Below are 17,973 nucleotides of genomic sequence, written 5' to 3'. Positions count from 1 at the left end.
CACCCATAAATCTAATTCATAATGGATTTTCAAAGATACTTGTTACCAGTATTACATATAGGCTGCTGGATAAGCCGCCGGTTGTTTACTTAGCTGTTCTCCTATTGAAAAGGGCCTGCTGCTAACTGTGCATGCTGATTCAAGATGTGCACCATGTGTTCCATGTGTTTGAAAACCTCGATAACCACAGCGGATAACTGTCGTCTCAGTGTGTTTGAGGCCACGGGAGGAACCACCAGGAACCCAGCATATCGTTTACAGCTACGTTAAAACGCTGATTAAATTAAAACTACTGACTAATCCTGGTGGGATGCTGTGATGGCTCAGTGTCAAACCCCCCCACCCACCCTCTCTCTGATGTCTCTTAATGATCCGTCTCCTCCCATGTACTGTAAAAATGATGAAGCAACAAATAATCTTTATCAACTTAGACCCTATATAATTCATATATATAACACCAAATACAAATACTGTTGCAGAATGTTGAGAGAGCTAAAATCTTCAAGAATAACCTAACGTGTGTGTGTGTGTGTGTGTGTGTGTGTGTGTGTGTGTGTGTGTGTGTGTGTGTGTGTGTGTGTGTGTGTGTGTGTGTGTGTGTGTGTGTGTGTGTGTGTGTGTTGCAGGTCAGGAGGTAGTGTTCCAGTGCCTTGGGCAGAGTCTTCTGCACAACGCCTTCCTCGGCTACAATGCCTGTATATTTGCCTACGGACAGACAGGTATAGTACTCATCAACACAGACAGACAGGCAGACACAGACAGACAGGTACAGTACTCATCAACACAGACAGACAGGCAGACACAGACAGACAGGTACAGTACTCATCAACACAGACAGACAGGCAGACACAGACAGACAGGTATAGTACTCATCAACACAGACAGACAGGCAGACACAGACAGACAGGTATAGTACTCATCAACACAGTCAAGCTCTTGAATCAAACCCCTGTACTGTACCATACTACAAAAAATATGAATGATTAAAACCCTCTGGTACTCTTAATCTCTTCTCAAATCTCAGCTCCCTCTGACTCTATTACTCCTTTCCTATTGTTTCTGATCCTGGAACTAAAGCCAGTGTTGTACACCAGCTAGAATGTAACTAGAAAAGCACCAGTACACATTTTCTCTTTGAACTGGAATTGAGTGAGTGGTGAGAGGGGCAATAATGACCTCATACCAGAGAAGGGCAATAATGACCTCATACCAGAGAAGGGCAATAATGACCTCATACCAGAGAAGGGCAATAATGACCTCATACCAGAGAAGGGCAATAATGACCTCATATCAGAGAAGGGCAATAATGACCTCATACCAGAGAAGGGCAATAATGACCTCATACCAGAGAAGGGCAATAATGACCTCATACCAGAGAAGGGCAATAATGACCTCATACCAGAGAAGGGCAATAATGACCTCATACCAGAGGGCGTGATAAATATGCCCTGTGCATAACTGTAGTCCCAGTTTCCTGAAGGTGGCACACCTGTTTCCTGTTCCAGTTCATCTTCCCAAATAGATTCCTTTCGCCACAGATTTGAACTGGTAGTTCTCCCATTAACCCATTCTGACCTGAGATCAGATTCTAAAAGTGTCTTCGATTTTTCAAAAAATAGCAGACCTACAAGCTCGTATCGCGCCACTCTGTGGCGCGATATGAGCTTGTAGATCTGCTATTTTTTAAATAGCTAAAGCACGACACGATGCTAACGCCAAAATGGGTCCCCGTTCAGAATGGGTTAAGGCAACTTCATAACAAGTGGTATGCAGCAAAATTCTGTTTAACTCAAGAGTGTAAGAATTTACCCTCGTAGGTCCAATTGAACTCTCCCAGAGTTAAATTAACACTCTTGATTGTGCTACTGTATGTAGGCACTCTCGTTATGTTCCATATAGACCCTGTATTGTCCCATGTTATGACAGTAAAACACGCTCTCTGACATGGTGACCAACTGGCTTCTCTGTGTGTTGCATGTATGTAACACTGAGCACAAGCATGTGACCGTTTCTCTTGTGTTGTCATTGTTATTCTTCTCTTGTTAGCTTCTTAAATACTTGTCAGGAGCAGAGACTCCGTTTTTGTCTCCGCCAGGCCAAAGGCATGGCCGAGACTATGTTTTGCGTGTGTGTGCGTCTGTGCGTGCATATGTGCGTGCGTGGCGTGCACACATATCCATTTATGCTATGCAACTAGGCTTTAACTAATTTAGTTTATTGAAGTGACTACAAAGGCAACATTGTGATAGTACAGCAGAATATAACTGGGGGATTGATGTGAGGAATTCAGATCCATTACAGAAAAATAATGTTTTTGAAATGGGCAGGTCTTTCTACTTGAAAGCAAGTAACGTTGCTCATTTCAGCTGTGTGTTTGCTCTGTAACAGTAACACCTACTATGTTGTGTGCATGTGACTGTACAGGTGTATGCATCTATAGCAGTGGTTTTCAACCCCCAGGGTCCATTTCTTCTTTGGCATTTGAGCCACAGACCACCATTTGATGACATTCAAGGCTCATTTAAGTCTGGATTTTCAAAAATATTTTGTTGTCATTGGATAAGATCTTGTTGTTCACCATTCCATGCATGTATTGATGTTGGTATCATTAGGAGAGCTAAACAGGCAAACAGTGATCAAATTAAGAACTCTTCTACATTCTCTAATTGTGTAGACGTCTTGTAAATTAAGTAATGCAAATGTTTAACAACAATTTAACTCTTGAGGGTGTAAAATGAAACCAAATGGACCCGCAAGGGTCATTTGGTTTCATTTTACGCTCTCAAGAGTTAAAGGGACACTTCACCCTTTTTGCAAAAAAATATATGTTAATGACGTTTAGAAGCTTTAGAACACTTTCCTGGGCGTCTTTATGTGTGTAATATGTGGTTTTAGATATTTTAGATTGTAGCAGTGAGCCTGTTGTCTCTGATGTCATGGACACTGGTCTCACTACCTTCCTGGACTACAATTCCCATAATTCTTTGGTGCACTGCTCCTCCTTGTGGATAGGGGGAGAGCTGTCTTACTGAGACAACATGTAGTCCAGGAAGGAAGTGAGCCCAGTGTCCATGACATCAGAGCCAACAGGCTCACTGCTACAATCTAAAATAACTAAAACCACATATTACACACATAAAGATCTCCAGGAAAGTGTTCTAAAGCTTCTAAACTTCATTAACATATATTTTTTTGCAAAAAGGGTGAAGTGTCTAAAGATCTATAAGGGTCCATTTGGATACCAACTCTCCATCATTTATCTGGGGACCACCTGGAACCCCCTCAAGGACCCCTGGTTGAGAACCACTGATCTGATGGACATGCATCATGTGCGTTCCGTGTCTTATCCTCCAGGTTCGGGGAAGTCGTACACCATGATGGGCTCCGTGGACAGCCCCGGCCTGATCCCCAGGCTGTGCAGCGCTCTGTTTGAGCGCACCGTGCAGGAGCAGAGAGAGGAGAACAGCTTCACCGTGGAGGTCTCCTACATGGAGATCTACAACGAGAAGGTCCGAGACCTCCTGGACCCCAAAGGGTACGAGACACAAGCCTATACTCCTCGCTTTCCACCTCCCAAATCTGACCTCTTGAAAGCACGTATAGGTTCCAGAAGATAATTCCTTCATATCGAAGGTCAATAAGGCACTTTGGTATTGGGTTATACTATAGCAGAGAGCATAAAGTGAGTGCCAAAGTGAGTTTACGTTATTGTTTAATGCAATCAGATCGTTTTTTTTTTACACTAAATAGGCGTTCCCGCATAACTTCCAGTTATGATGATGTCACACGCGTCACGCATACCCTCTATATTACATGACAAATTAACTACCGGTATTTGAACTGGAAGGCGCATGCATGTTGCTCCACAGTGCACACTACCGGTAACCTGCTGGAAAGGAGCAATAAGCATAGAAAAGACCCTAGTGAACCAGGCACTATAAAACCTTAATGTCATCCACAATGAATAGTACTTTTCTCTCACTTGTCTCCTCTCGCTAGTATAGATGAGGAGGACAGGCAGCTGGCTGATGTCCGTAGAGTTCATGTCCAGCCGGCTGGCCGTAAATCAGCCCGGCGGACGCCACTGATCTGTTTTTTTTGCCATCGTCAAAACAAAACAAAAAGTTGAGTTTTTGTATATTATTGTCATGATGGGGGAGGACCTCCAAGTTGCATTCTCTGTCTGAAAGATGCTGCAGGTGAGGTTTATTTATCGTCATGGACTCCGTTAGTTCCCTGCCCTCTGCTCGCTAAAGGTTTATCGTCATGGACTCCGTTAGTTCCCTGCCCTCTGCTCGCTAAAGGTTTATCGTCATGGACTCCGTTAGTTCCCTGCCCTCTCTCTGCTCGCTAACAGAACAGCGGTCATCAGTGTGTCTCCTCAGAGTTCATGTCCAGCCTGGGCGTCAGTAAATCAGGCCCCTGGGGGTGGGGCCCCCGATCCCTATCCGCATGCTGGGCTTTTGTTGTTTCTGTCAGCAGAAAGGGCCTCCTGAACCCAGACACCGCTGACCTCTGACCTGCCCCCTGTCCCCACATGACCTTTGACCCTGTTAAAGCCGGCCAGTCCAGCGGCATGCCATCTGACAGCCATATGGAGCAGTGGCCGTGTAGTGCAGAACGATGAAGCTCTGCTCACTAGGAAGGGGTTTAATAGGGTACGGCTGGTTTTATTAGATGGACTGACTGGTCTTAAGGTTAGTAGGACATCTCATTGTCAGTGAGGTGTAACCATAATGTCACAAAGCCCCTTGACGACAACAAACAAACTGTCACCCCCCCCCCCCCCCCCCCCCCTGATAACCAGTTATTCAACACAGAGCAAACTAGCCAACAACAGAATAAAAAGGAATTTTGAGAACCGAACGGATGATCTTCTAAAAGATTATAAAATTATATCGGCCTACAGAAAAAACAAAAACCTTAAAGATTATCTAGTACACAGCAAGCTAAAAGAAATCAACACACCAGCACGCGAGGGACCAGAATACTTCAAACCCAAACAATTAGTCAAAAATAGAACTACAAAACGCGTGTTAGAGATTAAACAACGAATAACAACCAGAACCAGCAACTGCATTTACTTAATCACATGTAACAAATGTGGTTTACAATATGTCGGAGAAACGGGTAAAACAATAGGTACAAGGCTGGGACAACACAGATACAATATTAACAATGGAAAAAAGACAACCACAAGGTTTGTGCAACATTTCATGGCTCATGGCATTGAAGCTCTAAAATGCGCTGGACTTCAACACAATCCCAACTGGACAGTTTTAGGACAAAGACGTTTTAATGAAAAACAGTGGATTAAGAACCTCAACACGGATTTTCCTGGAGGCTTAAACATGCCTGAAATCAGATCTTGAACACAACAAAACCTAAACGCAGGATTTATTTTTTTTAAGATATTTTTTTTTGCGGCTTACGCCTTTTATTGATTTTTGAAGGGACAGACAGTAGGCTGACAGGAAACGGGAGAGAGATGGGGGGATGACATGCAGCAAGGGCCGTGTCGGGTCCGGGAGTCGAACCCGCGGCACACTGCGACTGGATTACCAGTCCGGTGCCCAGACCGTTACGCTACGGCCTGGGCCCTAAACGCAGGATTAAACTGGAGAAATCTAAAAATGATTGGATCAGACTTCCTTCAGATACATGGCGAATGCATTTATTCCTTGCACAGTGCACTGAAGTTTTTTAATTCCCCCCCCCTTCCGGGTTTCAATGGGTTACAGTGTTTTGGTGTGTCTTTTCCAGGAGCAGACAGGCACTGAGAGTGAGGGAACATAAGGTCCTGGGACCGTATGTGGACGGCCTGTCTCGACTGGCTGTGGCCTGCTATAAGGTAACGACTGATGGACACCAGCGGTGGAGAAATGTACTCACATTGTTTTACTTAAGTAAAAGTATCAATACTGCAAATGTAGAAATGCACTGTTAACACAGGTAAAACTATGGAATCCGACATTTGCTTAAGTAAAAGTATCAATACTGCAAATGTAGAAATGCACTGTTATACAGGTAAAACTATGGAATCCGACATTTGCTTAAGAAAAGTCCAAAAGTATTGCAATCAAGTTTTCAAATGTATAAGATGTATACATAATTGCGTTACACCACTGATGTACACACACTTTACATTTATTATGCCCTTTTTACAGAAAGTGCCTACACACGCAGCAAACTCCTGTGACCTTTACAGGTCTAATTAGTAATTATACACGGTTCAGAATTGCATTAGCTGTGCACACGTAATCTCTTTAAGCACACAGCATTTCAACAGTCCTACACAAGGCAAACTGGTTATACTTAAAGGACAACTTTAGTTTTTTTCAACCAAGGTTCATGTTTTAGGTTGTTAAGAGATAAATTAAAAGATGAGTGTTAATCTTTTTTCATTTGCTGCTTTCTTTCGTTTTAGGGATTTTAGCTGTTTTTGACAGGGGGGCGGGGGCATTCGAGCATGGGGCTAAATATGCATTTTTTAACACAATTTTATGGTGATTTAAGGCTTATACTGTGTGTATAGGCTCAATATGTCAGTTTGTCTCATTCAATAGATCCTGTGATCTTTTGTGGCCAGATGTAATTTCCTGGCGTTTATTAGGACTATAGTAAACCATAAAAAAATAAATCACCATAAAATTGTGTTAAAAAATACATATTTAGCCCCATGCTCGAATGCCCCCGCCCCCCTGTCAAAAACTGCTAAAATCCCTAAAACGAAAGAAAGCAGCAAATGAAAGAAAATGAACACTCACCTTTTAGTTTCTCTAATAACAACCTAAAACATGAACCTTGGTTGAAAAAAACTAAAGTTGTCCTTTAAGTTCCTACAAGTTTTGCTTCTGTGATTCTAGCAAGAAAGTGTTGCATTTTAATGCACCGCTCATCTGGAATTTGAGTAAGAAGACGTAATCTGTTCAGTGACTTTTGAAAAAAAAAAAAAAAATCATAGCACTCAAGGATACAACATACTATAATATAGAGTGAGAGTTTTTATTAAGGAATAATGGGGAGAGAGATGGAGAGTGACATGCTTTATTGTGTTTTATTTTTTTTATTATTTGGTTTAGATTGTCAGAGAACTAATTTGCTAAACAGGCTTGGATTGTTGAGCTACAGATTAAGCAATCATAATGCAATACAGATAACCATCCTAAATAAGACACACATAAGATCAATCATCTGTTGCATGCTCAAAACTCACCGCAGCGAGACGTGTTGTGAGCTTGTAGATCTGCTACAGTATTTATCCCATTCTGACCGGGCACCCATTTTGGTGTCGGCATCATGTTATGCTTTAGCTATTGAAAAATAGCAGATCTACAAGCTCATAGCGCGCCACCGAGTGGCGCGCTACGAGCTTGTAGGTCTGCTATTTTTGAAAAATCGAAGAACGACTGACATTTTTAGAATCTGGTCTCAGGTCAGAATGGGTCAATCAGACCAATGTGTGTCCAGTGGAAACCTCGTATGAATCTGATCTCAGGTCAGAATGGGTTAAAGAGCGCAACACAAACAAAAAAAGGTAGTCCACAGACATTTCTCGTCGTATGTGAGAAATCAACCCACCTTCACACTAAAGACCAAATCAACCCACCTTCACACTAAAGACCAAATCAACCCACCTTCACACTAAAGACCAAATCAACCCACCTTCACACTAAAGACCAAATCAACCCACCTTCACACTAAAGACCAAATCAACCCACCTTCACACTAATGACCAAATCAACCCACCTTCACACTATAGACCAAATCAACCCACCTTCACACTAAAGACCAAATCAACCCACCTTCACACTAATGACCAAATCAACCCACCTTCACACTAAAGACCAAATCAACCCACCTTCACACTAAAGACCAAATCAACCCACCTTCACACTAAAGACCAAATCAACCCACCTTCACACTAAAGACCAAATCAACCCACCTTCACACTATAGACCAAATCAACCCACCTTCACACTAAAGACCAAATCAACCCACCTTCACACTAAAGACCAAATCAACCCACCTTCACACTAAAGACCAAATCAACCCACCTTCACACTAAAGACCAAATCAACCCACCTTCACACTAAAGACCAAATCAACCCACCTTCACACTAAAGACCAAATCAACCCACCTTCACACTAAAGACCAAATCAACCCACCTTCACACTAAAGACCAAATCAACCCACCTTCACACTAAAGACCAAATCAACCCACCTTCACACTAAAGACCAAATCAACCCACCTTCACACTATAGACCAAATCAACCCACCTTCACACTAAAGACCAAATCAACCCACCTTCACACTAAAGACCAAATCAACCCACCTTCACACTAAAGACCAAATCAACCCACCTTCACACTAAAGACCAAATCAACCGACCTTCACACTATAGACCAAATCAACCCACCTTCACACTAAAGACCAAATCAACCCACCTTCACACTAAAGACCAAATCAACCCACCTTCACACTAAAGACCAAATCAACCCACCTTCACACTAAAGACCAAATCAACCCACCTTCACACTATAGACCAAATCAACCCACCTTCACACTAAAGACCAAATCAACCCACCTTCACACTATAGACCAAATCAACCCACCTTCACACTAAAGACCAAATCAACCCACCTTCACACTAAAGACCAAATCAACCCACCTTCACACTATAGACCAAATCAACCCACCTTCACACTAAAGACCAAATCAACCCACCTTCACACTATAGACCAAATCAACCCACCTTCACACTAAAGACCAAATCAACCCACCTTCACACTAAAGACCAAATCAACCCACCTTCACACTAAAGACCAAATCAACCCACCTTCACACTATAGACCAAATCAACCCACCTTCACACTAAAGACCAAATCAACCCACCTTCACACTAAAGACCAAATCAACCCACCTTCACACTAAAGACCAAATCAACCCACCTTCACACTAAAGACCAAATCAACCCACCTTCACACTAAAGACCAAATCAACCCACCTTCACACTAAAGACCAAATCAACCCACCTTCACACTATAGACCAAATCAACCCACCTTCACACTAAAGACCAAATCAACCCACGTTCACACTAAGGAACATCATCAGATAGATTTATTTCGGTCAATAAAAGGAGTACATACAGACGTAGAGTACATACATGAATTTCCACTAGTGTTACTAGTGGTACCGAAAAGGTGAAGGCTGAAGCCGAGGCTTATTGCGCCTACCCTTGTTTGAGCAAGATTCAGAATACACTAAGCAGAGTATAGTGTCAGATTTAGATTACATAAAAATAAAATAAAAATGGAAATAAACTATAAAGTTCTGGCCATAGATTCTGAGAAAGATAAATCTAAGCAGGGCTTAGATTTGGCCTATGTAATAATAATAATAATAATAATAATAATAATAAAGCAGGATTGCTTTAATGGTGACAAACGTGGTTTTGTTTGTCAAAGCTGTCATCTGTATCAAACAAAAGAGATAAACGGATGGCAGCTGTGGAAAACCATTTTCTATATATATAAATCCTGGATGGATGATGTAAAAATAGAACTGTGTAATGTTTCAGTCGGCTTCAACCTAAGCAATGACAGCAACGCTGGAAGACAATGTGATTGATCTTATGCGTCTTGTTTATGTGCGTGTCTATTTATAATCAAAATCTGCTGTCAAAATCAACACTTCATGACCTTGGACGTTAGTGATGACACAGTATTGTCACGTGTATGAAGTATTGTGTTGTGTTGACAGGACATCGAGTCTCTGATGTCCGTATTGTCACGTGTATGAAGTATTGTGTTTGTGTTGACAGGACATCGAGTCTCTGATGTCCGTATTGTCACGTGTATGAAGTCTTGTGTTGTGTTGACAGGACATCGAGTCTCTGATGTCCGAGGGGAACAAGTCTCGCACCGTCGCCGCCACAAACATGAATGAGGAGAGCAGCCGCTCTCACGCTGTCTTTAATGTCATCCTTACACACACACTGAAAGACCTGCATTCTGGGGTAAGACACACACACACACACACACACACACACACACACATACTAAAATACCTGCACTCTCGGGTAAGACACAGACGCGCACATATGTGCGTAAGCTCGGCTAACACTGTCTGATTTGTATGTGTGTCAGGGTAAAATGTGTGTGCTTCCCCGTTCATGTAATTGTTAGTTTAACCTTTTTTCTTAAATGAATCTTGCGGTGGTGGCACTTTTTCAACGCTCTTTAGAAGCATCTTATTTTAGCTGTGGTGATTCTTCATTGCTCTCCTCATGACCCAGATATTCCAGACCTGTTTCTATACTACTGAGTCATTCACTGTTTCCTACTACAATTCCTTCAACGGGTGACTGTGGCTCAGGAGGTAGAGCAGGTCGTCCAATGATCCATGGGTCGGCGGTTCGAATCCCGGCTCCTCCCGTCTACATGTCGAAGTGTCCTTGGGCAAGACACTGAACCCCAAATTGCTCCCGATGTGCCGGTTGGTACCTTGCATGGCTTCTGCCGCAATCGGTGTATGAATGGGTGAATGTAATGCACCATCTATGTAAAGCGCCTTGGATAAAGGCGCTATATAAATGCACCATTTACCAACGTCTTCATACTGTGATTTGGACAGAAAACTGCCTTTTTTTTTAGCCCGACCGATGCCAAATGTTTCGTTCACATCCCGATTTTAGAGAGTACTAGCCTAAAGTGAGTACTGTGGCACCCTAGGGTGACGTGATGCTGGCTCAGAATATTTGGATAAATATACTTTGTCAAACTGACCTGAGTTGCACTGTACTTGGTGCATTCTTTTTCAGTCTATTCTACATCAAATCTCTTCACCAAAAATATTTTTGGTGAATGTCCCTCCCAGAATATCCTCAGAAACTGATATTTTCCTCGTGACACACTGTATGTTAGTGGGGGAGATGTACATATTCGTTATACGTTATATACAATTTTACAATTTAGGCATTTAGCAGACGCTCTTAATCCAGAGCGACTTACAATAATCAAGAACAAAAGCATGGGAAATACATCACAAAATCATTTATCATGAAACATGCGTAAGCTAAGAAAGTAACAGTGGAATATCTATATTATGACTATACATACATACAGACTATACATACTATATACTGTATATAAACTATACATATAAACTGACTATACATACTATACATATAAACTATATATATACTACTATGCTATACATATGTACTATGGCGTGCTATGACTATATACAATGCAATTATAGTGCCGTCTACATAACATGCTATCTGTATCAGATGCTATCTAAGTCTACAGAAATGCTATCTAAGGGGGTAGGGTAAGTGCTATAGGCCATGATGGAGTCTGAAAAGGTGGGTTTTCAGACTACGGCGGAAGATTGGGAGTGATGCTGCAGTTCTGACTGCAATGGGAAGTGCATTCCACATTCCACATGACATGCATGTAAGGTTCTATAAAGTAACTCAGGGTTGCCGTACATGAAAAGGTTATTTACAGACAAACATGTTTGAGAATCAGAGTCCTAGACCACCGATTACCAATGTTTTTTCCCCCTTTTTTACCAATCCTTTGTCATCCATTGTTGCTAACAATTCGATGATTTTGATGCTGATTAAAGAATCCTGTGCCTCTTCCTGAGGCAATTTCTTTAGTTTTTTTATTCTCAGCGTCCGTAAGCCACTCCCAGCTCTCACCCCACATCTTGGACCATTTGGTCAATCACTCCATTTGGTCTATCACTCCATTTGGTCTATCACTCCATTTGGTCTATCACTCCCAGAGTTGCAGAGCTACCAACCTGCACACATTTTGTGTACCAACCATGCAATTCTAGGTGTCTATACGCCTAGAATTGCGTGGTTGGTACACAAAATGTGTGCAGGTTGGTAACTCTGGAGTTGTGCCCCAGACAGAGTATTTCCTTGCAGACAGAGTTTTCTTGCAGACAGTCTCCTTGCGGACAGAGTATTTCCTTGCAGACAGAGTATTTCCTTGCGGACAGAGTATTTCCTTGCGGACAGAGTATTTCCTTGCGGACAGAGTATTTCCTTGCGGACAGAGTATTTCCTTGCGGACAGAGTATTTCCTTGCGGACAGAGTATTTCCTTGCGGACAGAGTATTTCCTTGCGGACAGAGTATTTCCTTGCGGACAGAGTTTCCTTGCATACAGAGACTTGGTGGCTTGTAGTATGATGATATTATCATTAACCCATTCTGAATGGGCACCCATTTTGGTGTCGGCATCATGTTATTCTTTAGCTATTGAAAAATAGCAGATCTACAAGCTCATATCGCGCCACCGAGTGGCGCGATACGAGCTTGTAGGTCTGCTATTTTTGAAAAATCGAAGACACTTTTAGAATGTGATCTCAGGTCAGAATGGGTTAATAATGAAACTGTCAGGATGTAATAGACATTTTTTTAATCTGATCTCAGGTCAGAATGGGTTAAAAATCATACATCTTGCCAATTATTAACCGATTCACTGCCACCTGGTGGACGACACAGATCTACAGTACTTGGTTTTAGTGTGATGCATGCTGGATGCACGTCCGGTTTAACCTGACGCTGCCAGATGAGGGCGGTATTGGGTAACCATGTTCCCCAACACAGCAATCATCTGGGATCTCTCAGGCAGTTGAGCTGACAAAAATCCGTTCCGTACCGGACCAATCAGCGTGAGCTAAGGGCGGGATATGTGCGAAACCGGACGTGAAGCTATATAGACACGTCAATATGATTGGTTGTGTTTGCACGCCCACACGGTGATAGACAGACGGTCCCATCCAATCATCTACCAAGTATCTTGAAAAAAAGGAACAGCCCCGTCATCGAATTTGCTTCCGCGATCCCAGATCCCAATAAGCTGTGAAACAAATTTGTGTAGCAAGCTTCTTGGATCTGGCAGCGTCAGGTTACGTCCGGTTTGGGCATGCTAAATATTTAGCGTCAGCTAACCCACTGCATCACTAGTACAGTAGTACAGTAGTACTGCCCCTCTCTCGTTTCCTCATGTTTTCTCATCCTGAGTGCACGTGACTGTCATCTCCAGGGAATTCGCGTCCAGCCTGCAGTAGTAGAGTGTAGCAGTAGCAGAGTGTAGTTAGTGGCACTTGTAGCTGGAGTTGCCCGAGCTTTGGAAAGTTGCTCAGTGTTTCTGCCTGTCCTACTTTGTACCAGCAGTACAAGGTCCTGAGCACTTGTTTCCATGGCGGCCGCCCCCGAGGACACAGTGTGGGTTTAAAAGCAGGAAATACTGTTAATAATTAACAGCTATGTCACTCAAATCTGTCATCTGATCTGCTCTGTGTCTATTTACTCTGTTTACAGCCAGCCAGCTAGTCTACAGTATAAAGAGCTAGTGAGTAGGTCACTGTTTACAGCCAGCCAGCTAGTCTACAGTATAAAGAGCTAGTGAGTAGGTCATTGTTTCTGTTTACAGCCAGCCAGCTAGTCTACAGTATAAAGAGCTAGTGAGTAGGTCATTGTTTCTGTTTACAGCCAGCCAGCTAGTCTACAGTATAAAGAGCTAGTGAGTAGGTCATTGTTTCTGTTTACAGCCAGCCAGCCAGCTAGTCTACAGTATAAAGAGCTAGTGAGTAGGTCATTGTTTCTGTTTACAGCCAGCCAGCTAGTCTACAGTATAAAGAGCTAGTGAGTAGGTCATTGTTTCAGCTAGTCTACAGTATAAAGAGCTAGTGAGTAGGTCATTGTTTCAGCTAGTCTACAGTATAAAGAGCTAGTGAGTAGGTCATTGTTTCTCACAAAGCCATTGAGACATCCTGCTCAGTTTAAGCTGTAGTCAGAATCACAAAGGCTTTATTGTCACAACTTAAGTATACTTCACAGTAACAGAAGGGTGAAATTAATTTGCCAATTAAGGCTCCACAGACCTCTGAGTATACGAGTTACAGTAAGGCTAATTTATAGACCTGGGCGCAGCCATAGCTGAGGTGTCCCATTAAGTGCAGCTTGACACCTCAACATATTATTGCCTACACCTGGCCTACAGCTGGGCACTGCTCCATGGATTCATCTATAGAAAAACAAATCTGCTAAAGTCATTGGTTGGAGAACCATTTAGCCGTTAGCCTCCCCTGTTTTCTCATGTCAGCCAGACGTACTCAGTGAAGCAGCGAGGCAGTCAGCTGACCCAGCCCATTATCCCAACACAGAGCGTCTGACCGTCTGAGCAGCCCACCAGACAGTCAGTCAATATGGACGGCAGTCATTGAGTCAGTGGAGTTGATCAATCAGACAGCCAGATACGCCAGGCCAGCCCAGTGACTCTGTCTGCCGTTGCATTACAGTGAAACTTACAGCAGGCTGGTGGGGAAGCTGATAATGAAGTGAGCCACTCGACTGCTTCTTATCACTGACACTGCTTTAGCTATGCTACATAAATACACAGGTATTGGCTGAAGTTTAACTCATTAACTTAAAACCAACACACCATAATATGGTGTGTTGGTTTTAAGTTAATGAGTTATGTGAAATGAATCACAATATTATTGTGATTCATTTCACATTTACAATGGCTACAGTAGTTTAAAAGTTTGTCAACAATTGTACACATGCAGTTATCTTATCGGGGAGTCTGTCGTGAATCGTGATGCAACGACACTAGTGCCTATTCTCTCTGACCAGGCAGTCATCAGTGCACTGTGTTTTCATGTCACCTTCTGGTATTGCCTGAGCTCGCTTGGGACCTTCAAAACGGTACCAGGCAGGTACTATCCTCAACAATGAGTTGTTACCCAAAGTCCTTCATATTATTGTCTCTGGAACAGTGGCTGTGCTCCTGGGGCCTGGCCCAGGGCAGCACACCCTGGGGCCTGGCCAGTGCAGCACACCCTGGGGCCTAGTGGCCAGTGCAGCACACCCTGGGGCCTGGCCAGTGCAGCACACCCTGGGGCCTGGTGGCCAGGGCAGCACACCCTGGGGCCTGGTCCAGTGCAGCACACCCTGGGGCCTAGTGGCCAGTGCAGCACACCCTGGGGCCTGGCCAGGGCAACACACCCTGGGGCCTGGCCAGGGCAGCACACCCTGGGGCCTGGCCAGTGCAGCACACCCTGGGGCCTGGCCAGGGCAACACACCCTGGGGCCTGGCCCCAGTGCAGCACACCCTGGGGCCTGGCCAGGGCAGCACACCCTGGGGCCTGGCCAGTGCAGCACACCCTGGGGCCTGGCCAGGGCAACACACCCTGGGGCCTGGCCAGGGCAGCACACCCTGGGGCCTGGCCAGTGCAGCACACCCTGGGGCCTGGCCAGGGCAACACACCCTGGGGCCTGGCCCCAGTGCAGCACACCCTGGGGCCTGGCCAGGGCAGCACACCCTGGGCGAAAAGAAGGGACAAAAATGTAACGGAGGCCGAGGGGTCAGGTCACATAGAGTCATAGAGTCATAGAGTTTTATTTGTTTTGGTCATTATAACAAATCAATCATATCAATAAAAAAAAATTGCAAAAGAAACAGACCAAAAAGGTGTAGGCTGAAGCCAAAGCTTATAGTGCCTACCCTTCTAAAAAATAAATGGCTTTCATAAGTAAAATAGTACAACAAAGCAAACAGAAGGGAGAAAAAAACAACAAAAACAGACAAACATAACCTAAAACAAAAACAAAGACAGACAGGACAATACAGTTAACAGGAACAAGACAAAAAAAAAAACACAAAACACAAAACACAAAACGAGGAAAACAAAACATATCAATGTTCTATATGTTTCTACTATTTTTGATCTATACAATTTTTTTAATTTATTTAATGTACTACAGTCACCGTCACACCACCAGGCTAATTGTGAAGTAGCCTGTCTCTTGGCCAGTGTGGCTTTTTGCTGCCGGTCTAGTTACTGGATAAGGAGTAATGACATTAATAACATGTTCCCTCCACTGGAGGGAGAGGGGAGAGAGGGGGAGAGGGGAGAGAGGGGGAGAGGGAGAGAGAGGGAGAGGGGGGAGAGAGGGGGAGAGAGAGAGAGAGAGAGGGGAGAGAGAGAGGGGAGAGGGAGAGAGGGGGAGAGAGAGAGAGAGAGGGAGAGAGACAGAGGGGAGAGAGGGGGAGAGAGGAGAGAGAGAGGGAGAGAGGAGAGAGGGAGAGAGGAGAGGAGAGAGAGGAGAGGGAGAGAGGGGGAGAGAGTGAGAGAGGGGGAGAGAGGGGGAGAGAGGGAGAGAGAGAGGGGGAGAGAGGAGGGGAGGGGAGAGGGAGAGAGGGGAGAGAGGAGAGAGGGGGAGAGAGAGAAGAGGGGGAGAGGGGGAGAGGGAGAGTGAAGAGAGGGGGAGAGGGAGAGAGGAGAGGGAGAGAGGGGAGAGAGGGGGAGAGGAGGAGAGGGAGAGAGAGGGAGAGAGGGAGAGGAGAGAGAGGAGAGAGGGAGAGAGGGGGAGAGGGAGAGAGGAGAGAGAGAGGGAGAGGAGGAGAGAGAGAGAGGGAGAGAGAGAGAGAGGGGAGAGAGAGAGGAGGGAGAGAGGGAGAGAGGGAGAGAGAGGGAGGGAGAGAGAGAGAGGGAGAGAGGAGAGAGGGGAGGAGGGAGGAGGGAGAGGGGAGAGGGGAGAGAGGGGGAGAGAGGGAGAGGAGAGAGAGAGAGAGAGAGGGGGAGAGGGGGAGAGGGAGAGAGAGAGAGAGAGAGAGAGGGGGAGAGGGAGAGAGAGAGAGAGATAGAGACTTCCCTACACGTTGTCTGTTCCAAGGTCTTTAAATAAATACGTTTTGAAATGTCTGGGAAAAATGCATTGGGAATTATTTCTTTTTTTTATTGCATGAACCAAATAAGACCTCATATCACGTGATATTGAAGAATAATCATTGTACTAATCATTCATCGATCATTTCCTGGGCTCTGCAGTGCTACCACAATCCTCCATCAGTTCCATGGATGCACCAAAATACTGCATTTCTGAGTGCTTTCTCACCAACATATTAAAGCACTGCAGTCGTTGGTCGCACCTGCTTCACACTGATAATTGCAAATTCTACATGCAAGTAGTTTCACAGAAATGTCCACGGCAGACCAAACCATGACATTGGAGCATTAAATGTAATTTATGACTGTCATGCAGAGACATGGTAACACCCCCCACCTGCTCGCTCTCTCTCTCTCTCTCTCTCTCTCTCTCTCTCTCTCTCTCTCTCTCTCAGAACAAGGGCAGTCTTTGTTTTCACATCACACTGTAATCTTCCTGCTCTTTTCTCACTCAGCATGACCTCCACACACACACACACACACCCCGACTCCCCTGTATTCACGCACGCACGCACGCACACACGCACGCACGCATGCGCACGCACGCACACACACACACACACACACACACACACACACACACACACACACACACACACACACGTAGTATTGTTGTCAGTGTCCTTTCTGTTTTACGGCCATTGCTGTCTGTCTGTCTGTCTGTCTGTCTGTCTGTCTGTCTGTCTGTCTGTCTGTCTGTCTGAACTCATCTTCCTTTCTCATATCTCCCCCTCCCCCTGCAGAGCATTCAGGATGTCCAATCACAACGTGTGTGTGTGTGTGTGTGTGTGTGTGTGTGTGTGTGTGTGTGTGTGTGTGTGTGTGTGTGTGTGTGTGTGTGTGTGTGTGTGTGTGTGTGTGTGTGTGTGTGTGTGTGTGTGTGTGTGTGTGTGTGTGTGTGTGTGTGTGTGTGTGTGTGTGTGTGTGTGTGTGTGTGTGTGTGTGTGTGTGTGTGTGTGTGTGTGTGTGCGTGCGTGCGTGTGTGTCTGTGCGGTTAATGAGCAGTACTGTACAACAGCCTGACTAGCAGTGCACTGTACATCTACTGTATGTTGTTGCTTCGCCAGGAGAGTGAACAGCAACACAGTCTGACATTTAACCCATTCTGACCTGAGATCAGATTCATACGAGGTTTCCACTGGACACACACTGGTCTGATTAAACCCATTCTGACCTGAGATCAGATTCTAAAAAATGTCAGTCGCTCTTC

At 44.5% G+C, this 17,973-nt stretch overlaps 1 protein-coding gene across 1 annotated transcript in view; it reads left to right on the top strand.

The window, feature by feature from the left end:
• The window catches only part of LOC310854013 (kinesin-like protein KIF13B), a 138,665-nt gene that overhangs the window by 57,540 nt on the left and 63,152 nt on the right, over window positions 1–17,973 (top strand). Inside the window, exons 6-9 of the mRNA XM_083758486.1 lie at window positions 627–719; window positions 3,355–3,535; window positions 5,764–5,851; window positions 9,887–10,021. Of these exons, the coding sequence (XP_083614612.1) occupies window positions 627–719; window positions 3,355–3,535; window positions 5,764–5,851; window positions 9,887–10,021 (497 nt within the window). The remainder of the gene's footprint in view (window positions 1–626; window positions 720–3,354; window positions 3,536–5,763; window positions 5,852–9,886; window positions 10,022–17,973) is intronic.

This window comes from Protomyctophum parallelum (genome assembly GCF_964188405.1).
Source record: "Protomyctophum parallelum genome assembly, chromosome: 2".
In the NCBI taxonomy this organism is placed as follows: Eukaryota; Metazoa; Chordata; class Actinopteri; order Myctophiformes; family Myctophidae; genus Protomyctophum; species Protomyctophum parallelum.
Note: the sequence above shows the minus strand (reverse complement) of the source record. Positions and strands in the feature narration are given on the sequence as shown.